Source organism: Bubalus bubalis, chromosome 24 (genome assembly GCF_019923935.1).
Source record: "Bubalus bubalis isolate 160015118507 breed Murrah chromosome 24, NDDB_SH_1, whole genome shotgun sequence".
Classification (NCBI taxonomy): Eukaryota; Metazoa; Chordata; class Mammalia; order Artiodactyla; family Bovidae; genus Bubalus; species Bubalus bubalis.
This window is the reverse complement of record NC_059180.1, coordinates 41,806,040-41,830,828: the sequence shown is the minus strand read 5'-3', so window position 1 is coordinate 41,830,828 and position 24,789 is coordinate 41,806,040. Positions and strand designations below refer to the sequence as shown.

The 24,789-nt window shown below is 56.9% G+C and overlaps 2 protein-coding genes across 8 annotated transcripts; one reads left to right on the top strand and one right to left on the bottom strand.

The window, feature by feature from the left end:
• Positions 1-584: 584 nt before the first annotated feature.
• PGAP6 (post-glycosylphosphatidylinositol attachment to proteins 6) lies at positions 585-21,042 on the bottom strand. Of its 4 annotated transcripts, none has more exons than XM_025274804.2 (13): positions 20,903-21,042; positions 5,942-6,119; positions 5,667-5,859; positions 5,066-5,193; positions 4,632-4,900; positions 4,234-4,553; positions 3,751-3,841; positions 3,547-3,670; positions 3,019-3,155; positions 2,443-2,621; positions 2,225-2,371; positions 1,352-1,468; positions 585-999 (listed from the first exon to the last, which is right to left on the bottom strand). In XM_025274804.2, the coding sequence occupies exons 3-13, from the start codon at positions 5,766-5,768 to the stop codon at positions 703-705; spliced, it is 1,911 nt and encodes a 636-aa protein (XP_025130589.1). In that variant the 5' UTR covers positions 5,769-5,859; positions 5,942-6,119; positions 20,903-21,042; the 3' UTR covers positions 585-702. The 4 variants fall into 4 exon arrangements, with proteins under 4 accessions (XP_025130589.1, XP_025130588.1, XP_025130587.1 ...); XM_025274803.2 differs by lacking the exon at positions 20,903-21,042 and adding an exon at positions 9,481-9,739 and having other exon boundaries at positions 1,352-1,423; XM_025274802.2 differs by lacking the exon at positions 20,903-21,042 and adding an exon at positions 9,481-9,735.
• NME4 (NME/NM23 nucleoside diphosphate kinase 4) lies at positions 20,483-23,610 on the top strand. Of its 4 annotated transcripts, none has more exons than XM_025274855.2 (5): positions 20,483-20,687; positions 22,167-22,324; positions 22,576-22,677; positions 22,774-22,886; positions 23,343-23,610. In XM_025274855.2, the coding sequence occupies exons 1-5, from the start codon at positions 20,597-20,599 to the stop codon at positions 23,464-23,466; spliced, it is 588 nt and encodes a 195-aa protein (XP_025130640.1). In that variant the 5' UTR covers positions 20,483-20,596; the 3' UTR covers positions 23,467-23,610. The 4 variants fall into 4 exon arrangements, with proteins under 4 accessions (XP_025130640.1, XP_025130641.1, XP_025130642.1 ...); XM_025274856.2 differs by having other exon boundaries at positions 20,491-20,687; positions 22,191-22,324; XM_025274857.2 differs by lacking the exon at positions 20,483-20,687 and adding an exon at positions 20,959-21,092 and having other exon boundaries at positions 22,191-22,324.
• The last annotated feature ends 1,179 nt before the right edge of the window (positions 23,611-24,789 follow it).

The following is a 24,789-nucleotide window of genomic DNA, read 5'->3' as shown; positions in this document are numbered from 1 at the left end:
GAGGACAAGGTGAGCCTTGTGGGCTCAGCCTCCTGAGAGCTGCTTGGCAGGTTCCTACCCAGAAAGCTCATCTCAAAACTGAGCCACAGGAAGTGAAGGGGGAGGAGTGGACAGCCAGAAGTCAGCCTCCCCCATGCCACCCATGGCAGCTGGCCATTACGGACCCCCAGTGCCATCAGCTCCATGGTTAAGTGTGGTCACTCCTTCTCAAGGCAAGTGTGTCAGCACGGGGTAGATCCATGCCCAAGGCAGGCTGGCATTCAGGGCACAAGGGGTCAAGAAGCCAGAGGCCCACGGGAGGCAGGTTCAGGGCTCCTCTGCCCACCTGGGTGTCTCACACGAAAGCCTCACAGGGGAACTGGGCAGTGGGGGACTCATATTCCACATCTCCCTTCAACCATCCCCAGGCCAGGATAACCCAGAGCCTGCTCCCACATGGTACCTGTGCTCTCCAGGCAGCCTGGCCCTGGCCCCAGGGGCCCCTACAGACTCCAGCTGGGACCTGCAGAGGGACCGAGTCAGCTGGCAGCCCGTGGGCACAGGGATCTGGGGGTGTGGTCCTCCATCGGGAGGGGGAAGCCAAAGAGTGTGCAGGGCAGTTTTATTCAGTTGGAAATGGATCTCCATAGGGTCCCTCTCCCTCGGTCCTGCCCCTGGCTGGAGGAATCATCAGAGCTGCAGGTGACCCGCCCCCGCCGGCTGTCATGTCACTGTGTATAGCTCGTCCCGGTGGTTCTTGCAGATTTCATAGTGGCAGGTGAGCTTCTGGGCGCAGGCCCAGGGCTCGGTGTGCTGTTCCCTTGGCGGCAGCAAGAAGGCTGCGCTCCCTGCCAGCAGCATGTGCCAGATGCTGTGGGTGTAGTAATAGTTTTCGCCGGTCATCATGGAAACATAGATGGTGAGGGCCAGAGCAGCCATGGAGAGGCCAGGCAGGAGGTAGAAGACCCAGCGCTGCCAGGAGGGGGGGTAGCAGTGGCGCCGGCGCCCGCAGCGGTATACCTGCAGGAAACCACACGGGCATCTGCACAGAGCTGCGGTCACATCTCGGGGCGCTGCCCAGGGCTGCGAGTGTGGGCTGCTCGGAGGGGTTCAAGGGGTGCCAAGCCACCCTGGGCCCCTGCGGGTTGCCGCTGGCAGCCCTCAGCGGGTGTGGAGAACACAGATACCCAGGAACGAGAACATGAACGGAATGAGGGGCCACACTCACAGACCCAGGAACGAGAACATGGACGGAACGAGGGGCCACACTCTGTCCTCGCAGGGTGAGCAGGTATGGGGAGCCCACACTCTTGTACCCCAACTTCCAGGGGAGGGGGTCTGGGCAAGAAGCCTGCCTGCCCCAGGTCCTTACCCACATGGTAACCATGACCACGATGGCAAAGAGGCAAGGCCCCATCGTGTTCCAGGCGGCCCTGCGGTCCAGCTGCAAGGACATGGCGAAGATCAGAGTGCCCAGGATAAAGAGGACCTGGGCGAAACACAGGGATGATGATGGGGTCATGGGAGCCCTAGGCCAGGGTGTCTTTGATGGCACAAGGTCCAGCAGGAGCAGGCGGTGTGGGCCCGCTGGTCATCCCCATGTCCCCCCGTTGCCCCCAGCACCCCTGCCAGCCCCCCTGCAGAAACTGGCAGCCTGTGTCCTGCTCTGCTGGCAGGGAGGAGGTAATCCTCTCCCAGCTCCCGCACTGCTGGGATCCACTGGTCCCTCGGGTCCATCCACAGGTATATTTCTAATGCAGTTTTTGTTGTTGTTTGGCTATGCCGCACAACTTGTGGGATCTTAGTTCCCCAACTTGGGCCCAGGGTAGTGAAAGCACAGAGTTTGAAACACTGGGCCACCAGAAAGCTCCCCACAGGGGAGTTTCTGAAGCATGGGCTTGTCCAGGGCACGTATCTCCAGCAGCCAAGCCCTGAAGTATTCTCAGTACAGGGACTCCAGGAGCAGAGCTGGCCGCTTCCTGGGGAGGTCTGGTCCAGATCTGGGGCTCCAGGTCTCCTCTCTGGATGAGGCCTGGCCTAACCTTGCCCACCACATCCTTTCCTGGCACCCTCCGAGCAGTCAGCACAGTCCCTTCACAGCTAGAGGCACCTCTCCCAGTACTGGTCAGATCAAGAGGTTTCCAAGGGCAGCGAGAAACCCCTTTCTGGTGTCTCCCTTGACACGCTGTGCACAAGGGCCTCCGCTCTCCCAGGACCCAGACCCAGGAATCAGGAGGTCACTCACGTATTTTAGGGACGCCTTCAGCCGGGCCATGCAGAGGACAGTGACCCAGATGGACACTCCAGAGCCCAGGAAGTCGCAGTACTGCAGTGTGTCGTAGTTGAGGATGCAGAGCACAGCGTCACCCGGCTGATCGCAGGCGTGGTAGAACTGTGGGCCGAGTGATGAGCGACAACCCAGCCTCCCACCTCCCCCCGACCCCGGGGAGCGGATGGACTTACCGTGGAGAAGAACATGGTGTAGGCATAGACCGAGGCCTCCACCAGGAGGCAGCGGTGCACAGAGATGGCAATGGGGGCCAGAAACATGAGGTTGCTCAGGGTGAGCAGGAGAGTGGCTACCTTCTGCTGGGCCAGAGTCTGGGCTGTGCTGTTGTCTGTGCAGCTCCATCCACGCCAGCCTGTGGGCCAACGCAGCTCTGTGGGTGCCAAGGCCGGGCCAGTGCGGCCAGGCCAGGCAGTGGCTGCTCAGGAACCTCAGGGCCTACTCCATGCCCAGAGCCTTGAGGAGGAAACCCTTCCTCACCCCACAGCGGGCCAGGACAGGTGTGGGCAAACGGAGGCCAGTGTGGGCAGGTGTGAGCAGGGGAAACCAAGACCAGAAAGCAGTCCCATCTCCGGGGGTGCCTCTGTGAGCCCACACAGGGGTTGCGGGGCATGGCAGGCCGGGGAAGGAGGCGGTGGCCCTCACTCTTCGGGGCGCCCTCCAACCTTGGCCGAGCTGGGGTGGCTGCCAGAGAGAGGCCCAGGGCTGGGGTCCATAGGCACAGGCGGAAGGCGCATCAGGACCATCCCTACCTGCCCTGCAGCTGCAGCCCGCATACAGGTAGCCGTGTCTACGCAGCAGAAGGCACTGGCCGTAAGGTCCGCAGTCGTTCAGGCAAGGCACCAAGTACAAGGTGGTCTCCACAAGGACTGAGGCCTGCATGCACTCCCTGCGAGGAAGGGGCCCCAGGAAGGCTGGCTGCAGAGATCTGCTGGCCAGCCCTGCTCTGGAGCTCCCAGAGGGTCTTGGACACCTGAACTCAGAGTTGAGGCCCCCGGGCCCCAGAGGACTGCAACCACAAGGGGCTCTGCAAGGCCAGGATGCCCTCTCCCTGCCCGCCTGAGCCCCCACCTGCCTGGGCTGGGACCAGCATCCCCGCTCGTGTCCTCGCTCTTGGAGCTGCCACGGGAGCAGTGGCCGGGGGGAGAGAGGGACCCCGCAGGAGGCAACTGACCCGGCACGGCTGGAGGAAGACAGGTCACCCCCAAACTGGGATGCAGGCAGCCCCATCCACAGGCCTGACTACAACCACTTGGCCACCTGACCCCAAGTTTACTTACTCAGGCCTCTCGGGGCAGAGGACCTGCAGGGAGAGGTACCAGTTGTCTGTCTCTGGGTAGGGGATGCTGAGGTTGGCTGTGGGAGACGAGGCACTCAGGGACAAGGGGTAACCCTGGAAGAAGGCTGCAGGGAGGAAGTGGGAAGGCCCAGTCAGAGGCAGCCAGATGCCTGCCAGTCCCTGGGCCGGATGCGCCTCTCAGTACCTGTGGTGCAGTTGAGCGAAGTGTTGAAGCTGAGGAAGGGCGAGCCAGCAGTCACACAGGCCACCACCGAGGTGTTGTCGGCAATCACGGTCTGGAAGGGAGGCCGAGCAGGGTCAGTCCCCAGCCTCCACCTCACGCTCACCTCTGGTGCTAAATGCTATTCTCTGTGGCTCCCGCTGGCTTAGGGCCCAGCAGGACTGTCCCCTCCAGGCCAAGGGCCCCAGCCTTAGCCTCTTGCCCCCATGCAGCCCCAGGCTTGCCAACAGGGACCTGCTGCCCCTGGGACAGGCCTCCTGTTTCTCAGTTGGCACCTATGCCAGCCCGATGCCCTGCCAGGCTCACTCTGTTGCCAGAAAGGCCACCCCGACCCAATCTCCATGTCAAAGTGGGCACAGGAAGGCCTGAGCAGTCCTTGCAGCCCAGGAAGGTCTGAGCCCCAGGCCCCGGGTCCCAATCCCAACCCAACCTTGAGGATCAGGGTACCTGGTTGATGCTCACGGAGATGCTGAGGGAGCCCCCACTGTCCATGCCCGTGTTGAGGTGCAGTTTCATCACTGAGGGCATGTCCGACTGCACGAGCACTGAGGCCCTGTCCAGGGGCCGGAAGCGCACAGACACCACATCCATGTCTTCCCGCAGGATGGGGAAGCTCCTGAAGCAGAAGGCGCCGCTGCCTGCCTCACCACTCTGGTCCAGGTCCTGGGTGTTGGGGCTCGGGGGCGGCGGGCCCGTGGAGGCGTTGCTGCTTTGGTTCGGGCTGCTCTGCAGAAGGCGCTGGAGGTTCACAGTCCACGGTCTGCAGGCTGTCAGGACCACAAGGGGCTCAGTGCAGGCAGGCCTGGGGGTGGAGGGGGGCAGAGCCACCTCCCCGCACAGCCCACCTGTGAGGGCAGCCACGGCACTAAACGTCACCAACACGCGGGGCCCCGCCAGGCTCTTGGCGGTCACTTGCAGCCACCGTTCCCAGGGTGGTGAGGGCAGCAGCAGGCGGCAGGCCATGGTGGGATCGCTACAAGTGAGCACCTTCTGGAAGTTTCCTGGCAGGGTGGCCGACCCCACGGTAAGGTGCACAGGGCAGCCCAGGCTCCCATTGGACACACAGCTCTGCAGCTCCAGCCGCAGCTCCTGGGTGTGCTTGGGGACGAAGACTCTGCAGCCAAGGGGACATGGCCTCCTTGGGCTCTGCAGCTTCGGCCCGCCCCCGGACCCCATGCTTAAATTCACCCTCCAGGGTGGGGGCCAAGACCTGGACCTCCCACCTTTTCACCTGCCCTGAGGACAGCAGGGCTGCCCACTCCAGCAAGCCTGCACTTACTTGAGGTAGCTGGGCTGGGAGAGGAGGACTAGTGGGAGGGGCACGTCAGGCTCCAGGATGGACATCTCAACCACTCGCACGACCAGCATGTCCGGCTGGAAGATGTAGGCACAGGTGGGAATAAAGTCCTGAGGAAAGAGCGGGGACAGGCAAAGAAGGTGAGGGAGGGCTGGCCCGGAGAGATCGGGGATGGACCCAGGGGGAGGGGTTGGAGCAGATGGGGCGGGGTTGGAGTAGATGGGGTGGGGCTGGCCCAGAGGGGGCGGGATTGGAGCAAATGGGCAAGGCTGGCCCAGAGGGGCAGGGATGGACCGAGGGGGAGGGGTTGGAGCAGATGGGGCGGGGCTGGTCCAGAGGGGGCGTGGTTGGCTCTGGAGGTGGGGTTGGAGCAGATGGGGCACGGCTGGCCCAGAGAGGAAGGGATGGACGGAGGGGGAGTGACTGGTCCAGAGCGGGAGGGGCTGGCCCAGAGAGCCTGGGGTTCGAGGGCAGGGCTGGGCAGCAGAGCCCTAAGCAATGTCGGCCCTAAGGAGGTGAACAGGGACCAGTCATTCATGCACTGAGCGGTGCTGCCCCCCATCCCCAGAAGGAGTGCTCTTACCTTCACCTCAATCTTATGGGAGGAGGGGGGCAGGTGGGCGGCCACAAACCAGTCCCCAGGTGCTGGGTAGGAGACATTGACAGAGGCGTTGTCCTGCAGCATCTTGAGGAGGAAGGAGGGCTGCACCGAGGTATTGTTGGCGAAGCTGGTGCCCAGTGGGTTGATGACAGGAGGGGCGCCGTAGCGGAAGTACCTGGAGGCAGGGAGAGCAGGGAGGTCTCAGGTGTGGCCCTGGGCGGCTCCAGCAGGCAGGCACTGAGCGGGCTGGCACCTACACAGTGGTCTCCACGTTGTTGCAGGTGGGGCCGCTGCCCCGGGTGACCTGCAGCAGCCAGTGCAGCAGCACCGTGTCCGGCGGCACACGGAAGTGGAAGAGCCGGGCGCTGCCGTACCAGGTGTAAAAGGCCAGCTTCTGCGGGGCCTGGGAGAACTGCTCTGACACCAGCCTGGAGTCTGCAGAGAAGGCACTGTCAGGCGGCCAGGGAGCCTGGGAGCCCTCCCCTGGGGACAAGATGGAGAAAGGCGGAGGGCGGAGGCCCTTCTGCCTGGCCTGGCCTCAGAGGAGCAGCCAGGGGAGCCATGGAGCCCCTGGGATGCCTGGCACACCAACCCCAACCTGGGAAAAGTCACTGTTGCCCCCGAGCCCCTGGTGAGGGCTGGGGCTCAGAAGCTTTCACTCAGGAATCACGTTCTCACCCACGTCTGTACATCCATCTTCCTAACCCCTCCAGCCCTGCCAGCAACCTCTAGCTCACAGGCTCAGTCCCCCAGATCTCTGCATCCCACCCACCAGGCACCCCGGATCAACAAGTCCCACAGGCGCCAACACCAATCACATGTTGGGTCAACATGAGGTCAAGTGCCTCAGACCTCAGAAGCAGGAAGAGCCCCCCTCAGAGGGCTGCTCCTCTCCACACTGCTCACAGCCCCCGGGGCCCCCCCACCGCAGCCCTGGCACACCTGGGGCTGAGGGATGGAGGGTGAAAGGCACAGGAAGAGGTCAAGGTGGGAGCCCCATCCCTCCTCCCATCTGCCCTGGGCACTGGAGGCCAGGACACACCCCCACCTCCACTGAGTCTCCCCAGTGCTAGGATCCCTGGTCCTGGTTGCAGTGGACAGGGCAGGGCGACCAGGTCCGGAGGCTGGCTGCCTGCTCAGGCCATGATTTGGGGTACAGGAAGAGCCGCTGTCCCTCCTCACCCAGAGAGGAGGTGAGCAGAGACCCTGTGTGTGTGTTGCGGTGGAGGGTGGGGGGAGGGCACCTAGGCTGGAGTGGCTGCTTCAGTGGGCACAAGCCCCTGCAGAGGGGCACAGGGACAAAGCAGGGGTTGGCAGCACACAAGCTAGCTGCCTATGCCCCACCCCGGAGCCCCCCAGTCCTGGCAGTGTCTCCCAGCCCCTCACTTCCATGGCCCCTCTCCCCAACACACTCTGCAAGTTATCACCCAAGGCCCCCTCCTGTCACACCAGCCTTTCCAAACCAGCTCTAAAGGTCTCTGGAGACCCCACCCTGGATTAGGACCGTCCTAGGAGAGTCCATTAACCAGTACAACCTCGTGTCTGGGGCCCACGGCATAACCACCTGCCCCACTAGTGGGTAAGAATGCTCTTGGGCCTGCCAAGAAGAGGCACGCCTCAGTGCTGTGTCCAGGGGTGACTAAGGAGGTGCCCGGGCTGCTCAGCAGGAAGCACTGCCCCACCACCAGCTCAGGCCTTGTTCGCGGAGTGACCTTGACCGTCCCTTCCCCTCTCTGGGCCCAGCTTCCTCTGAGTTGGGCGAGTAGGACAGCACCTCCCTTCAGCTGCCCCTCCCTCCATGGTTAATGGATGTTAAAGTGCTTCGGGAAGAAACACACTGTGAACACAGCAGGGTGGAGCCACCCTCTCCTCCCCCTGCCCCACTAGGAGGGTGGCAGCCCACAGCATCCCAGCAGTAAGCCCGGGGCCCCTCCAGGTGGGCCAGGTGAGCTGGTGAGGGAACCGGGTGAGCAGCTGGCTCTCTTGCCAGCCTCCTGACTCCCATGTAAGCACCTTGAAAAGAGATAGCAGCCCACTTGCAAAGCCATCTGAGCTCCCAGGAGCCCAGTATGGGGGCTGGGCAGGGGTAGGCACCACACAGCACAAGCATCAGGCTTTCCAGGTATCTGCTGGTCACCAGGTTCCAACTGCCGGCTGTGGCCTGAGTGCTAAGAGACTAGGAGCCACTGAACTAATATAAACTTTTTCCTGCTGCACCATCCCCCCACTACCACCACCATGGGATCACAGGGCCTTAGAGAAACAGCCAGCTGCCGAGCACCCAGCTGCTTGATGTGGCCAGGCAGGAGAGGTCCAGCTGTGGCGTCCAGCCCCCTTGTCTGAGAGGGGCTGGGTCCTTTGGCTCCCCGGCCAGCGCTGGACACCTGCAATTCAGCTGGTGGTTGTAAAGTCTCCTCAAGGTGTACAAGAGATAAGACCTCCCACTCCCAGGGCCACCCAGCCCCTCCATCCCATCCCCAGCCCTGCACCCCGACCTCCCTGCCCAAGACGCCCACTCCATTATCTTGGTGAATGTACCAGGCCATTCACACATCTGAGCCAGAAGTGGAAGTCACATTTCCAGTATCAGGAAGCACCAGCCACATGCACACTTGCTCTGCCCACAACCCCCTCCAAGGACACAGGGTTGGGGGTAGGAGAAAGAAAGTCCCTGAGCCTGTCTGGGGACCCTAGTAAGGGGATCCTCTCGTACATCCTCCAAACCAGCACAGGCACCCAGTGCGGAGACCCTGCCCACCCAGAGACCCCAGAAGCCAGGATCACACAGAAAGCAGGATCCGTTCAGGAGGGGAGCGGCTGCCCCAGGTTTTCCATCTCCCTACCAATGACTCTTTACCTAGCCCTGACACGGGAGAAGGAAGAAAAGGAGAAAGTAGGGGTGGCAGTCCCCAGAGGAGCACTTTCATCAGGGGCCAGCCTTGGGGAAACTGCCTTTCAGTTCAAGCTAAGCCAGGCTCAGAAACCAGAGGCACAGCCCTCAGAGAAACAGGAGCTTGGAGGAGCAAGATCTCAGAGAAGGGCGGGGGGATGGGCTGGGAGCCACCCCATGCTGTGCTGGATAAGCTGCCTAATGCCTCCTGGGGCATCTGGGCCCTCCCAGGCCCGCCAGCAGGCCATCTGAGAGCCCAAGGCCACAGAAGTCAGGTAGTTTACTCAGCACCCCCAGGCGCCCAGCAGCACCTTCAGATCTAGCCACCCCCTTGAGCCTTTGACTGCACTGGGGTAGTGGTCACTGTGGGAGAGGAGAAGCCACGAAACGCACCTGGCTGCGACTCCAGGATCTAAGCAACTTTCTCCAACTCTGCCCCTCTCCCAGACCAGATGGCATCCCGGAACCCCACTGCCCAAGGTTTCCTCCTAGGGACTCGCACTCCCACCGCAGCCCTTGGAGTCCCAGGAGAGTCCCCCCCCCAGGCCGCTCAACCTCACCCTGGTGCCCGAAGGTCCTACCCGGCCAGAACGCGCTGGGAGGAGGAGGGGGAGGAGGAAGGAAGGGAGAGCTTGCTCCAAGGGGACAGTCTGGCCGAACCTGGCCCTGGGCACAGAGGAAGGGGAAAGGGCGTCCTTTCTATCAGATCGCTCTCACACTCGGCGCCCTGCAAGGGGGCGCCCTGCGCCCCCAACACGGCGTGGGGACCTGAGGCCTACGTCCCCGCCAGGTGAGCGCACAGGTGTCCCCAGGTGAGTCACAATCCCGGACCCGCCCCCCCGGCCTCTTCCCCCGCGCCCCCGCCCGCGCCCCGGGGATGGGGCCCGCGGGTCCGCGCTCGCTTACCGCTCTTTCTGCCGTCGCCAGCGGCAGCAGGCGGGGACCGAGAGAGCAGCAGCAGCAGCAGCGACATCGCCACCGCCACCGCCGCGCCCCCGGTCCCAGTCCCAGCCCCGCGCATGGCTCCGCGCTCGGCCAGGCGCTACCCGGCCCGCGCACCAGGCCGCCCGCCCCCGCCGCCGCCCGGGCAGCCACCGCCGCCACTGCGGCCCCAGCCGCCGCCTCTGCTCAAGGCTCCCATCCTCTGGGCCGGTCCCGGCCGCCGGCGCCCCGGGCACTTCCGCCTGTGAGGCCCCGCCCCGCCGGAGCCCGGGCGGAGAGGGGCGCTGGGTGAAGAGCTGCCCCGGGGACGCGCGTGGAAGGCGATCGGAAGGAGGATGCGGGACAGAGGGGCGACGCGGGGCGGTGACGTGGGGCGAGGGAGGGTGACACGAGGCGGGGTGTGACGCGGGGCTGGGGGCGTCCCGCGGACCAAGAGGGCGCGCTGGGAAAATAGGTCAGAGGTGGGTCAGGACTGAGCTGGAACGCGGGTCCGCCACTACGCGCAGAGTAGCGGAGGCGGGGCGGGATGCGGTGCAGGGTCGCGGGACACGGGGGGCGGAGTGGGGGCAGAAGGTGGCGCCGGACCCAGAGAACCGCGGGGGTCTTGGTTCTGAGGCAGAAATGGTGCGGCGTGGCTTGGAATGCGCCGGAGATTCGGGGCGGCCGCAGAGCGCCCCACATGTGTCCGGGGGCACCCGGGTCGCTGCGTGACTGGCTGGCCGCGGCGGGAGGTCCGGCTCGCCGGCGGCCGCTCCCGCCTCCCGGATCTGGACTCCCCGGCGGGCCTCCCGGCGCGCCACACCACAAAGGCTCTACGAGTGTGGATGAAAACACGTTCATGGAAAGATTAAGAGGCTCCTGCACATATTTTGTACACTGAGAAGGTGGCGATTCGCGTCGGTGGTGCGAGTCACTCCTCGCCCTTGACCCCGGGGTCTGTTCCAACAGATTAAGGATTTCAGCGTGAAGAGGAAACGGTAAAGGGACTCCAGAGAACTTAGGGAAACTTTTTTAGCGTCTAGGGGAAGCGAAGACTTTTCTAAATATGACCCAGGAGACTAGAGGCAAGACGGAGAAATTCAGCTAAGAGCAAAACTGCAACAAGTTCAAAAAAAGGAAGCCTCAAACTGGAGGACACTTGGACTTGTATCACAAAGAGATCTTACTGAGATTACTAACAATAAAGAGTTCCTACAGATAAATAAGAAACACCAACCAGGAAACCACAGATACCAATAAGGAAACCACTGGAGAAGATTCCTGCAAAGGATATGCAAATTTCCCTTCTTAGAGAAAGGCAAAATGAAAAGCACCCAGAGGCCTTTTTTCTTTGACCTAACAGATCTGCAAAAAGCTGATTGCAGCGCCCGGACTTTCTTAGGTTTGCTGAGCCTCTGGGAGCCTCACCCTGCCACCGCTGTGCATTTTCCCTGCAGAAATGGTCGCAGAAGCATGAGCTTGCATGAGTGCAGCCTGCACCCAGATACCTGTCATGAGGGAAAGGGGCATTTGAATCACGGGTACCCAGATGGAGTGATGGTATAAACACTGATCCAGTGGGCTGAAAATCCAGAAGCTCTGTGTACTGGTTGGAATGGTCTAGCAGGAGGACCGTTAGCAGAAAAAAGGAAAGGGCAGAATAATGTGTTCAGAAAGCTCCACTTTTTGTAGGAAAAAAAATTGTTTAGTTGGCGTGTCTCAAAGGTGGAGAATGCCTAGAAGCATCCAGCAGTTGGTGCAGGAAGGGAAGCGAGTGGCTGAGGACTGGGAGGAGGGGTTCTATCTGTTTGAATTTTTTGAATTTCAGTGTATGTGTGTCTGTGTGTGTGGATTTACGGGTATGGAGGGAGGAGAAGCTGACCCCTGGAGCCCAGTGCCACTGGAGGCTGGGGGGAAGGGAGGGATGAGGTAAGGTGAGGGGGGAGGAGAAATCCCCAGGTGTGAACTCATTTATTCCTCTGGAATCTGGGCAGGGCCTCTTCACCCAGGGCTGCCGGGGGCTCCCAGGTTCTCAATTCAAAGAGACGAGACCAATTACGGGTTTTGCTGAGCTTCGATTTTAGTGCACTGTACTGACCCAGATCATGCAGGGACAGCAGCTGTGGTTACCACTGAGCCCTGAGGTCTGTACCATCTGAGACCCATCCCTGCCCCAAGCTGGGCTCAGCGGCACCCTCAGCCCTACCCGCTCTGAGGGTCACCTCAGTGAGACTCCAGCACCAAGCTCCCTAGCAGGCAGGAGGGGAGGTGTCTGTGCTTCGTCTGAGGCGGGGAGCTGGGGGGCTGGGGAACTTGCAAATGGACCAGAATCAGACATCTCTGCTAAGTAACAAGAGTCTTTATAATAGAAAGGGCCCACTGGGGGCCTCACTTGAAGATGGAAACAGACCCTTGTGGTAGGAGGTTTCTGTATCCTACCTCACAGTATGTGGAAAATTTGAGGTTATCAACTGTCAAGAATAAAACAATAAAAATATTAAAAGGAACCTAGAACACGTCCCTTAGAATACAGGTATGGGAAAGCTTTTCTTAAGCAAGACAAAGAACTGGGGAACATGAAGAAAAGGTTACTTATTTGACTACACTTTAAAAAATGTTATGTGGGACTTCTCTGGTAGTTCAGTGGGTAAAACTGCCTGCCAGTGCAGGGTTCACAGGTTCCATCCCCGGTCCAGGGAGATCACACGTGCTGTGGAGCAACTACTGAAGCCCATGTGACATACAGCAACAGGAGAAACCACCGCAGTGAGAAGCCCAAGGCCATGCTCCTCGACAGAGAGGAGCCGCCCTGCTTGCGGCAACTGGAGAAAGGCCCTGTGCAGCAACAACACCCGGCACAGCCAAAAAATTAAAGAATGGATTCATTTAAAAAACGTTGTGTAATTGTAAAATGGGTAAAAGGAAAAAGGATCCATGCCATCAAGCCAAGTGGAAGGAATCATGTGCTGTGCAAGTAATAAAAAACCCACCTGAGATAGAAAGGGAATTCACACACTTAAGAAAATGTTGTAGCCACACTTTCCGGGAAACAAACTCACTCAGAAGGACAATGCAGATAGTGGAGTGCAGTTTATTACACCGGCGGGCCCAAGGCAGAGTCTTCTTAGCCAAGGACCCCGACCAGTTTTTGTGAAAACTTTGTATACCCTAAGTATACTTGCTCAAACCCACCTTCTCAAATTCCTTGAAACTAGTCTGGACAAGGAAAAAGGTAGGATCAAAGTTAACCCATGATTCATGTGTCACAAGACTAAATAAACAGTGGATATTTATCAATAGGCCTATGGTTATATCCCAATAAATAATGGAATTTACCACTTTGTTCTGTTACAGAGATAATTAGCATATTCTTTTAAGCAAAGGAGAGTCCAAGTACAAGTCCTGAGGCTCTTTTATCAGGGGTCTGTTTTTCCATTGGTATGCCATTTCTATAGACACTGGGCACGAAGTTCAGAGTCCATTGGGAGAGTGACCATGCATGTAGCCTAATGTTTGAAGCCTGGCCTAAGATGGAGTCCAGCTCTATCTGTTTCCTCTAAAAAGAGCCCAGAAGGCAAGAAGACACTGGAAACACCCCACACCCTGGCAATCAACAGGAGACGACAAGAAAGATGCAGCTGGTCCACTAGCAGGCAAACGGACCACAAGGGAAGACAAGACACCCTGTCCCCTCTCGGGCGAGGGAGCGGGCACTTGCCCTCTGTGGCTGCAGTGTGAGCTGCTCCTGAAGGCATCGGTGGCAACACAAATGTACTGGAAATGGGGACCCGTGCTTACAGGGGTGCTGGTGAAGGAGGAAACAGACAGAACAGGCTCCATCTTGAAAGCAGGACTCCATCGCGGGCCGGACTGTGGACTTTGAGCTCTATGCCCGGTATCTATGGAAACGACATACCAACTGGAAAACCAGACCCCCAGGATGAAAGAGTCCCAGGACTCATACCTAGACTCTCCATTGCCTAAAAGAATACCCTAATTATCTGTGTAACTAAATAGAATCATTAATTCTATTATGCTTATTGGGATATGACCACAGGCCTATTGATTATTGTGCACTGTTAACTACCTAGGCTTAAGGCATATGAATCACAGGTTAACTTTGATTGTATCTTTCTTTTCCTTTGTTCAGACTAGTTTCAGGGAATTTGGGGAGGTGGGTTTGGGCATGTACACTTAGGGTATATAAGGTTTTCACAAAAACTGGTCAGGGTCCTTGGCTAAGAGGAGACTGCCTTGGGCCCGCCGGTGTAATAAACTGCACTCCACTATCTGCATTGTCCTTCTGAGTGAGTTTGTTTCCTGAAACACTTAGCTGCAACACTGGCCACAGAGGCGTCTGTGATTGTGGACCCTTGGGGCTCTGTGAGGGGACGGTGCATAGACGAGGACCTAGATATCTCAGGAATTTTCACACAGTTTTCCCACAGATGGGTTTTCCCGCACGGGCTTTCTGCAGTTGCAGAGTCTGGGCTTAGTGGCTCCACAGCCTGTGGGATCTTCCCGGACCAGGGATGGAACCTGCGTCCCCTGCATTGGCTTTATGGACAGAGTTCCTGGATGCAGCCCATTTCCAGGCTGGAACACCCTCAGAGGCCCTCACCGGCTCCATGAGTGTGGACTGAGTGGACGGCTGCCCGCCTGCCCGCCCAGGGAAAGACGTTTTTCCCGCAAAGGAGAGAAAGCAAGCGCTGCCCGCCCCTCCTGAGTCCCCCGCCTGCCTCCTCTCCCAGGTCTCCCCTCCGTCCTTCCTCCCCGCTTAGCCCAGGCCGGCAGTGCCGCCATCCTGGGCCCAGTGCCAGTGCCAGCTGGCCTGCTCCCACGGCTGCCCTTCCAGCTGAGGTGGGCGCTCAGCCCTGGGCACACTGGGAAAGGCTGGGTCCCTCAGTACCCCCGCCCCCTGCTCCCCCACCCTCCCCAGTTCAGCCCAGGCTCCTCCTGTGTGCCAGGCCCAGGTTGGAAGGAGTCGCCTGCTCTACAGACGGGGTGTCCTATCAGCCCACTGCAGGCTTCCTCGGGCAGGGACCAGAGTGTCCCTGTGTGAGTGGGGCTGGGATGCGGGCGGTTTCTCTTTCTCTTCCTCCTGGTGCCCCTACGTGTCAACATGAATTAGACCAGGGCACCCAGACACGGGGGGCCCAGAGGAATAGCTTCCCCAGAACTCTGGGGAACAAATAGAGTTTCTGCATCTTTATTTTACCGAGACAAAGTTTCTTAACTCCAACTACCATCTATTATTATCATTTCATAAAGGATCATTTTCCCATCAAAACTTTTAGGAGGCTCATACACTTAAAATTATGCTTAAATGCAAGTTATTTTTTCTACTAGAGTGCAGCATGTAGTTCTCCTGTATCCCTATTTTATCTGGTTAATGATTGCTCCCTGTCCTGGGTGCTGGGCACCGAGGAACCAGGAGGTGAAGGGCACAGGAGCTGCTCTCAGAGCTCTTGGCATGCACTGAGCCGGGGCCACAGTCCAGCGGCAATGGGCATGGTGGCCGCGGTGAATCCTGCCCCCCTTCCAGTGAAGAATGACAGAGGGTGACAAGGGCAGAAGATTGCAAGGACAGGAGGCTCTAGCGTCAGCTCTGGTTGCGGGCTCTCCCTTGGCACCCCCCACCAGCTTCCCTGGGGTGGCAGAATAGGGGTAAGCCTCCTGGGACCCCCACTCCTAGAATAAGCCATCTACCCTGGCTCCCCTGGCAGTGATCCAAGGAGGAATGAGAAGTCTAACATGCTTAAAGGGGGAATTCCAAGAGGACAGAAGAGAATGAGGCAGAAAAAAACATGAAATCTGGTGAAAGACGTTAATTTACAGATTCAAGTAGCTCAGTGTGTCTTAAGAAGAATGTGTAAAAGAAAATCACAGCCAGACACATCACAGTCAACTACTGAAAACCAAACAAAAAGAGAAAATATTGAAAGCACCCAGAGAAAAATGACATTCAAGAGAATGACAGTTCAATGAATGACTTCTTAGAAACAATGGAGCAGATAGAATGGGAGAGGGAGAAAATAGACCTACATGGTTGCAAAATTCCTGCATCTTACAAGAAATGGCACAGTATAAATTCTAGAGTCTGTGAAATGTTAAGAATGTAATTACAATCCTTAGACCAACCAATGGAGAAGGAAATGGCAACCCACTCCAGTATTCTTGCCTGGAGAATCCCAGGGACAGAGGAGCCTGGTAGGCTGCCATCTATGGAGTCGCACAGAGTCGGACACAACTGAAGCAACTTAGCAGCAGCAGCAGCAGAGCAACTAATATACAATAATGCTGAGCTATACCCCCAGGTCAGGACTTCCCAGATGGTTCAGTGGTAAAGAAATTGCCTGCAATACAGGGGGCACAAGAAACGGGGTGGGGGGGTGTCTATCCCTGGCTGGGAAGACCCCCTGGAGAAGGTTATGGCAACCCACTCCAGTATTCTTGCCTGGAAAATCCCATGGACAGAGGCTACAATCCACGCAGTCACAAAGAATCAGACACGGCTCAGCATGCACACATACCCCCAGGTCAAGGTATACCTAAAAAGCCAATAAATACATTAAATGATATTTTAAAATACTAATTTAATCCAAAAAGGTCAGCAAAGGAGAAAGAGACTATACATCAGAGGAGGCAAACACAAAACAAATAACAAAATAGGAGACCTGACTCACCACATCAATGTCCCTGTGTACGTGTGTTTGTGCTCAGCCATGTCTGACTCCTTGCAACTCTTTGGGGAAGGATTTGCTTCTAAACTTGCATCCATGGCGTGGCCTCAGGTCCACACTGGTTGTTGGCCAGAGACATGTGTTCCTCATCCCATGGGGCAGCAAGTGAGGGGGAAGGGGAGATGAGGTCACCTTGACGATCGGTGACCAGACCCTCTCCTGCTGTTTCCTCCTTGTCACTGGGGGCAGTCCACACTACAAGGGCAAGGGAGGGAGTTACAGGAGGGTGTGGGCTGAGCAGTTTACTGTTGTTGACTTACAAAAGTTCTTTGTAAATTCTGATCAGATATATGAGTTGCAAATATTTTCTCAACTCTGTAATTTGTCTTTTCCCTTTCTTGACAATTCCATGCTGTTCACCTAACTGGGTTTGGTCAGTTGAGAGTCTCACCAGCAGTGAGGAGTCTCAATGGGCTACACTGTCACTAATATTTGGAATTTTCAGACTTGGAGATTTGTGCCGTCTTCATTTGTATTTCTCTGATTACTCCTGAGGCTAGTCACTTTTGCACTGTTTACTGGGTGTCTGGAATTCCTCTTTGGAGAAATCAATCTTCAAGTATTTGCTGTGCTATTTGGGTCATTGGTCTTTTACTCCCTGATTTCTGATCACGGAACCCTAGACCTGCATGGTTTTTAGGCGACGGAAATATTCTTTCCTGTCCTGTGACTTGTCTTTTTCTTTCTTCATGGTCTCTGTGTGTGTACTTTAAAATTTTTTTTAATTTATTTTGGCTGTGCCAGGTCTTAGTTGCAGCATGCAGGATCTTCAATCTTTATTGTGGCATGCGAACCCTTAGTTGAAACATGTGGGATCTAAGTCCCTGATCAGGGAATGAACTCATGCCCTCTGCACTGGGGGCATGTAGTCTCAATCACTGGAGCATCAAGGAAGTCCTTGTGTGTGTGTATTTAACAGATCTTATTTCTGAGAAGTTTTAGATTCACAGCAAAATTAAGCAGAAAGTACAGTTTGCAAACACCCCTTGCTCCCAAACATGCACGGTACGGTAGTTACAGCTGGTGAATCTACACCATGAGGCACCCACAGTCCACAGCTTACATTAGGCTTCTGTCTTGGTGGTGCACTTTTGGCAGGTTTGGACAAATGACAAATAAAGAATCTGCCCACAATGCAGGAGTTCGATCCCTGGGTCAGGAATATCCCCTGGAAAAGGGAATGGCAACCCACTCCCATATTCTTGCCTGGAGAATCCCTGGAACAGAGTAGCCTGGTGGGCTACAGTCCATGGAGTCACAAAGAGTCAGACATGACTGAGTGACTAACACACATACAGTAATGACATGTATCTATCATTAGAGCATCATACAGGGTAGTCTCATTGCCTTGAAAAATCCTCTGTGCTCTGACTGTTCATCCTTTCCAGCCCCTAAGCCCTGGCAACCAGGAGTCTACGCTTCATTGCAGTGCAGTGGCTTCCCTTGTTGCAGAACGTGGGCTCTAGGGCACACACTCAGATGCGGCGCATGGGCTTAGCTGCCCCGCAGCATGTGGAACCTTCCTGCACCAGAGGTTGAATCTGTGTTCCCTGCATTGACAGGGCAGGTGGATTCTTAACCACTGGATCACCAGGGAAGTCCTGATTTGTAGTTTTTAGAGTATACGAAATCAAAAGGGAAATCAGACAGTACTGTAAGGGACTTCAAGGCAAGCGAGACACAGGTTCAACCGCCGGTCCAGGATGATTCCACATGCCGCAGAGCAACTAAACCCATGGGCCACAACTACCAAGCCCGAGACCTAGAGCCTATTACCGCAACAAAGAGGGGCCTCTATCTGCTGCAGCTAGAGAAAACTGGGAGAAACAACAACCTCAGATACGCTGCTGATACCACTCTAATGGAAGAAAGCAAGGAGGAACTAAAAAGCCTCTTGATGAGGGTGAAAGAGGAGAGTGAAAAAGTTGGCTTAAAACACAACATTAAAGAAACTAAAATAATGGAATCTGGGACCATAACTTCATGGCAAACAGAAGGCGGAAAGTGAAAGCAGTGACAAATTTTATTCTCTTGGGCTCCAAAATCACTGCAGACGGTGACTGCAGCCATGAAATTAAAAGATGCTTGCTTCTTGGAAGGAAAACTATGACAAAACTAGACATTATAAAGTCCGTATAGTCAAAGCTACGGTTTTTCCAGTAGTCATGTATGGGTGTGAGAGTTGGACCATAAAGAAGGCTGAGTGCTAAGGAAGTATCAGGCCACCTGATGTGAAGAGCTGACTCATTGGAAAAGACCCTGATTCTGGGAAAGATTGAAGGCAAAAGGAGAAGCGGGCTGCAGAGGATGAGATGGTTAGATAGCATCACTGACTTAATGGACATGAATCTGAGCAAACTCCAGGAGATAGTGGAGGAGCCTGGCATGCAGCAGTCCATGGGGTTGCAAAGAGTTAACACAACTTCGTGACCGAAAAACAACAAGAGAAAGCCTGTGGGCAGCAATGAAGACCAAGTGCAGGAAAAAAATGAAAAATCCACCTTGCAATGCAGGGTATGTGGGTTGAATTCCTGTTCAGGGAACTAAGATCCCACAGCCAGAGGGGAACTAAGCCCATGTGCCACAAATGCTCTGGAGCTCATGCCACAGCTAGAGAGAAGCCCACAACAAAGATCACAAGTGCTGCAACTAAGACCCAACGCAGTAAGAAATCAATCAATTAAAAAAAAAAAAAGAAAGAGGGACTTCGCTGGTGGTCCAAAGACTAAGACTCTGCACTCCCAATGTAGGGGCCCTGGGTTCAATCCCTGGTCAGGAAACTAGATACCACACGCCACAACTAAAGATCCCGCATGCCACAACTAAGACCCAGCACAGCCAAATAAAAAAATAATAAAAGTAAATATTAAAGAAAATACTTTGAGATGAAAGAAAATGAAGACATACCAAAATAAATGGAATACAGTTAATACAGTGTTTAGAAGGAAATTTATAGCTATAAGTGTCCATACTAAGAAAGAAAAAAGATTTCAAAACAATCGTGTCCCATCCGAAGACAGTGGAAAAAGCAGGTCTCTCGTATTCAGTATTTTACTGGAGATCCTGGCTGTGGTCACCATGTTTCTCCCCTCTGGAGTTTCCAGCCAGAGCAATTCATTAATAAAATGAAACAAAAGGCATCTAAATTGGGGAGGCTTGCGTGTACAAAATCCTGAAGAATCCAGTAAGCAACTATTAGAACTAATAAATGAGTTCAGCAAAGTTTCTGGGTACAAGATCTAGGTACAAAACTCAATTGTATTTTTATACTCTTGCAATCAACAATTGAAAATGAAACTAAGAAAAAAAACTCCATCCACACAACACACAGAAATATATATGGGGACTTCCCTAGCAGTCCAGTGGTTGAGACTCTACTTTCAATGCCAGGGGCCTAGGTTTAATCCCTGGGGTAGAAACTAAGATCCCACACACAGCGAGGTGTGATCAAAAAAATAAATATCACAGCTTAAAAAACAAGTTTTAAGTACGTATGTTTTTTAAAAAACTCATTACGTTAGATCCCGTGGATCTCAAAATTCAAATAGTAAGCTGCCACCCTTTTAACGTGAACTGTACTATAAATGAGAATATCTGTGATTTCTGTTTATGATCAAGTCACAGGCATCGCAAGGTGTTTCAGTGAAGCTAAATTCCTTCCGTTCGAGGCCAGTTGACAATAAAGGTGGGATTTTTCCCCATCCAAATGCCTGGATGCCCTGCCGAACCTTGCCTGACCATGCAGGTCCATCCTCCCAGCTCAGGGTGTCATTTCAGAGGGAGACCCTGACCCAGGTGGGAGCATCCGCGCCCCCGCACCCCCCCCAGCCCAGAAGCCGGCCCTGCTTCCAGGACAGGGGTGCAGGCCAAGACAGGCGCAGGAGGACCTGCATGAACTCAACATTATACTTAAGGACTGCGTTGATTTAAAGACAACACGATCCGTGCTGGGTTCATCACCATTATTCTTTTTTTCTTCTGATTTTAACAGAAATTGACATTAGACACTTCCCAAGTCCATTCGAGTGAAACAGCGTCTGGGGGGAGGTGCGGGGGGGGGGGCTGGGGAGTGCGGGGTGCCGGGGGGGGGAGGGTAGGGAGGAGCCTTAGGCGCAGAAGCCTGGGGCCGCTTGCCCTCCCCCCGACTCCTTGCCTTCCCTCGACTCCTTCCCCTCCCTCTCTTTCCCCCAACCCGCCTCCCTCTCTCCCTCCACCCCTGCGGCCTCCTCCCGCCTCCTTCCTTCCACCCACCCTTTCCCCCAGTTTCTTTCTCTCCCGCCTCCCCCTCCCCCCGCCCCTCCCCCTCCTCCCAGGACCCTCTCCCCTGAGCGCTCGGCCGGCACCGGCGGCTGGGAGTCATGCGCGGCCTCTCCGGGCTCGCGGCGCTGCGGGGGCTGCTGTGCGGCGCGCGGGCCCTGGGCCCCAGCCTGCTCGCGCGCTCCTGCTCGGGTGAGTCCGCTCGCCGGGCGGCCACGCGCGGGGTGGGGCGGGTCGAGGGGCCGCCGGCCTTTGCTGACGCACGTGCGGCCCCGGCGTCGGGGCCGAAAGCCCGGGAGTAGGCGGACTGGAGAGGCGCGCCCCTGGGGTTCCTGCCCCGCGGGGCCCCAGCGCTCACCGCCGCCTTCACCGCTCACTCCCAGCCAGGCCCCCACGGCCCCACTCACCTCACCGTGCTCGGGGCAGGGGGTCCGAGGGCTTCGGAGCTGGAGGAAACCAGAAGCCTGGTGGCTACACTTTGTGCTGGCGGGGATCCCAGCGGGCCCAGGGCTCCTGCGTGGGGTCATTCTCAGCAAATGAACACTCCTATCCTGAGGCATCTTTCCTCCCGGCATACCCCTGCCTGGAGCCTTGCAGGTATCCGGGGGTTCTCCGCCCTAGCAGCTGGCCCTCGGGCGCTTCCAGAGTCCTGGCGTTCCAATGCTGGCAAGGGTAAACTGCCATCTTCCGAGGCAGGAGCCAGCTGGCAGTAGGCCAGGCTGGACAGCAGGGCCCCTAGGGACTGGGCTTTGGGGGAACGAATAAGGGTGGGGTCCTTCCTGCAGTGCAAGGCATTGAAAGTACGTGGTGGGGGGCCCGATGCCTGCTCCCCAAGCCCTCCTGGGGCTGGGAAGGCAGATGCAGATGCCCCCAGGGACACTGGCTCTTCTGGACCTGGCAGCTCATCTCTTCTCCAGTTCTCTCCTCCCTCTCTGCAGGGCTTAGCCGCCAATCCAGGGTCTGGGCCCTTTTCCAGAGTACACTTGACCCTAGACCCAATGCCAAGGGTCAGCCTAACTCTGGAAGTGTTAGGCGGTAGGAGGGTGATGACACTGGGGGTCTCTCTGGCAGCATCACTCCCGGAGGAGGAGGGCTGGGGCAGTTTTGACATTAGGACACTAGGTTTCAAGTGTCCTTCCTGCCTTGAAACCCCAACAGCAGCCTGGCCCAGGAAGGTGTCAGGGGAGGAGCCCTCCTGTCTCCCTGGCTGCAGACATGACCCCTCCCCCTTTCTCAATCCCCAGGTCCCTCTCTCTCTCTCTCCCTGTGACCCACCTGGTGGGAAAGTGCTTTTCACTCTCCTTGGTCCCTGCCATTATTTCACCTCAGACCCCTGATGTGGCAGTTTGGGGGTGCAGACAGTGTCTATGCTAGCTCCGGGAAGTACAGGAGTGAACATCAGGACTTGTACTTTCTTTCCAGTGTGGCATCTCAGGGGCACCAGCTCCATAATGGGCAGCTTCTCCCACTGCCTGCCTGGGTGGGGCCATGCCCCCCTGCAACAGGCTGAAGTCCCCAGGGGCCCACCGTGCTGGACAGTCCTGGCTGTGGGCACCATACTTTTCCCCTCCAGGACTGCTCTGGTTGAGGCAAACTCTGCAGTCTAGGGGACACTTGGGTCCTGGCAGGGGAACCCAGGTCCAGGAGACATGAAAGGTGAGGCCATGGCAGCCCCCGAGCCCCCCTCTTCTACAGAAGGACCCTCCTGGACCCGGGAGCGGACACTGGTTGCGGTGAAGCCAGACGGGGTACAGCGGCGGCTAGTCGGGGATGTGATCCAGCGCTTTGAGAGGAGGGGCTTCAAGCTGGTGGGGATGAAGATGCTGCAGGTACCAGGGCTTTCGGCCTGTGGGTGTCACTGAGGGGACTAGGGTGGGGGCTGTTTTCCGCCCTGCATCTGGACAGCCTTCTTGTGCTGGCAGTAGAAGGGGAGGGGCGGGAAGTGCCTGCCCTGTGCTCCTGTAGCTGGAGTGCCAGCTCTTGTCGGTGTCGTCTGCCGAGGGCCCTGCGGTCAGGATGCCACAGCCACTGCCCTGGTGCCCGGTGGGGCTCCCTCTCACCCATTCCCTCAATGTACCAGGCCCCAGAGAGGATCCTTGCTGAGCACTACCACGATCTGCAGAGGAAGCCCTTCTACCCAGCCCTCATCAGCTACATGAGCTCCGGCCCGGTGGTGGCCATGGTACAGCAGGGCTGTGGCAGTGGGAGGGTGGAGGGCCCTGGGTTGAGCCCTGGGTGACCCCCGCCTCTCCCCACCTCCTCTATCTCTCTGCTGCAGGTCTGGGAAGGCCCCAATGTGGTCTGCACCTCGAGGGCCATGATAGGCCACACTAACTCTGCCAAGGCTGCCCCTGGCACCATCCGGGGAGACTTCAGCACCCACGTCAGCAGGTAACACACTCAGCCACTTGTAGCTGAGGCCCAGTGCCCTAGGGGCTCAGGGTGGCGGCCTGTGCCCAAGGCAGATCCACCAGGCCTGGGTGTCTTGCTCAGGGGAAAGTGAAGCCAGGAAACTTGATAGTAGCATGTCAAACCTGACATTGGCTAGTGCAGTATTTTTCAAAAACCTTTTCATGTACACAGGAGATGATAAAGAATTCCCTGTGTTGTGTCTATGCTCTGCCATCACAGTCTGTCACCTGACTTTACCTCCAGACACCCCAGGGGTTGGCCTGGGACAGATGCTGAGGGCAGGCTGGAACCCAGTTTTCCAGCTCTTCTGTTCTTCCTTGCCCCTCTGCACCATCACCCACCCACTCCCCTAGACAGTCGGGGATTAGCAGACTGTGCCTAGGACCCCCGAGGTGCATGCTGAAGCCTGTACCCTACCTCTGCCACCTGGCGCAGGAATGTCATCCATGCCAGTGACTCCGTGGAGGGGGCCCAGAGAGAGATCCAGCTGTGGTTCCAGAGCAGTGAGCTGGTGGACTGGGCAGATGAAGGCCACCTCAGCAGCATCTACGCAGCCTGAGCACGCAGGCACCCGCAGTCACCCTGGCATCCACTCAGGACCAGCTACCTCTGTCGACAAGAACTTGAGCTCACACCCACGCTCTGCCCATCTGTCCCAGACCACCTCCCTGTCCACCTTCTGCCCCACTCCAGCCCCAGAATGGTTGAGCCACAAACTTTATGTGCCTTTTAGTAAGCCAGCAGCTGGACCAAGTCCTTTCTGAACCAAAGTGCCAGACAAGCTTTGGGGTCCAAAAGCTGGTAGTGTGACCCTCCTTTCCCCAAAGTGGGGACATTAAAATTCACTGTGCTGTGTGTGGGAGTGGAGTGCTCATTATGGCCCCTGCCATCTCTGAGGTGGGAATGAGGCCTTATGCAAAGTTGTAAGCAGCTTGAAAGTAGAAATGAAGCTTACCATCTCACATACCAGGAGATCAAGAACTTTGTTGAATGTATGAGACAGGCAGAGGTCCTGAAGCCTCCAGCCTGAAATCTGGGAGCTCCAAACTGAGCCACAGGGCTTGTGCTGTCCCTCAAGGAGGAGCCCTAGGCAGTTGTGAACAGTAGCAGGAAGGGGTAGGCAGGGAGCTGAAGCCGCCCCGAAGGCAGAAAGGCTGGTGGCCACATTGACACTGCATATCACTCCTCACACCTGGTCCTCAGGTGTGTCCCTGGCCACTTGTCACAGGTACTGGATACTGCATATCATTACACCTGCTGAGGCCGACTGGTCCTCACCCTGCTTTATGACGTCTTTGCGATGCTGGCCTTGGGTTCCCCGCTCAGGTTTCTCCCTGTGCCTCCACGTGAGGGCGCGGTTGAAGGGTCTGACCTTTAACTGGCCATGAAAGGGTCATGTTTGAAGCTGACCCTGGGGCTGGCCGTGCGAGGAAAAGGCCTTCCTAGTTTCCCATGACTTTCCTAGTCTCTAGTCTCCTTCCCTCTTCTTTGCAACAGGGTAGAGAAGCACCCGGGAGGGGAAGATATTTAAATGCTAGGCGAGTCCGAAGAAGTGTTTTAAATGCACAGCTAGGCCCAAAGCGGTGAGGGAAACCGAGGGGCCCCGCCTCGGCCCGTGAACCAAATGTTCCCTGTGTCCGGCTGGCCCCCAATGCAGCACTGACGCCCAATCACGTGAAAGGTAGTCTAGAAAGCTGAGTTTTGATTCGCGTTCACCCCGCCTCCGCCATGGGAACCGGCCCGCCGCACTGCGCCTGCGCACACGGCGGCGCGCAGACTGACTTCCAGTCCCAGCAGGCCGCGGGGCTCTGAGGGCGGGACGTTCTGGGAGGGGCGGGGCATCCTGGGAATGGCGTGGGTCGCGGAGGCGGAGCTTCCTGGG

Coding starts and splice junctions, on each gene's coding strand:
- PGAP6 (XM_025274802.2), bottom strand. CDS start 9,595: ATGCGCGGGGCTGGGACTGGGACCGGGGGCGCGGCGGTGGCGGTGGCG. Junction 5,860..5,941: donor AACAACGTGGAGACCACTGT/GTAGGTGCCAGC, acceptor CCCTGCCTCCAG/GTACTTCCGCTACGGCGCCC. Junction 2,372..2,442: donor ACACCATGTTCTTCTCCACG/GTAAGTCCATCC, acceptor CTCGGCCCACAG/TTCTACCACGCCTGCGATCA.
- NME4 (XM_025274855.2), top strand. CDS start 20,597: ATGCGCGGCCTCTCCGGGCTCGCGGCGCTGCGGGGGCTGCTGTGCGGC. Junction 22,678..22,773: donor CCGGCCCGGTGGTGGCCATG/GTACAGCAGGGC, acceptor TCTCTGCTGCAG/GTCTGGGAAGGCCCCAATGT. Junction 22,887..23,342: donor TTCAGCACCCACGTCAGCAG/GTAACACACTCA, acceptor CACCTGGCGCAG/GAATGTCATCCATGCCAGTG.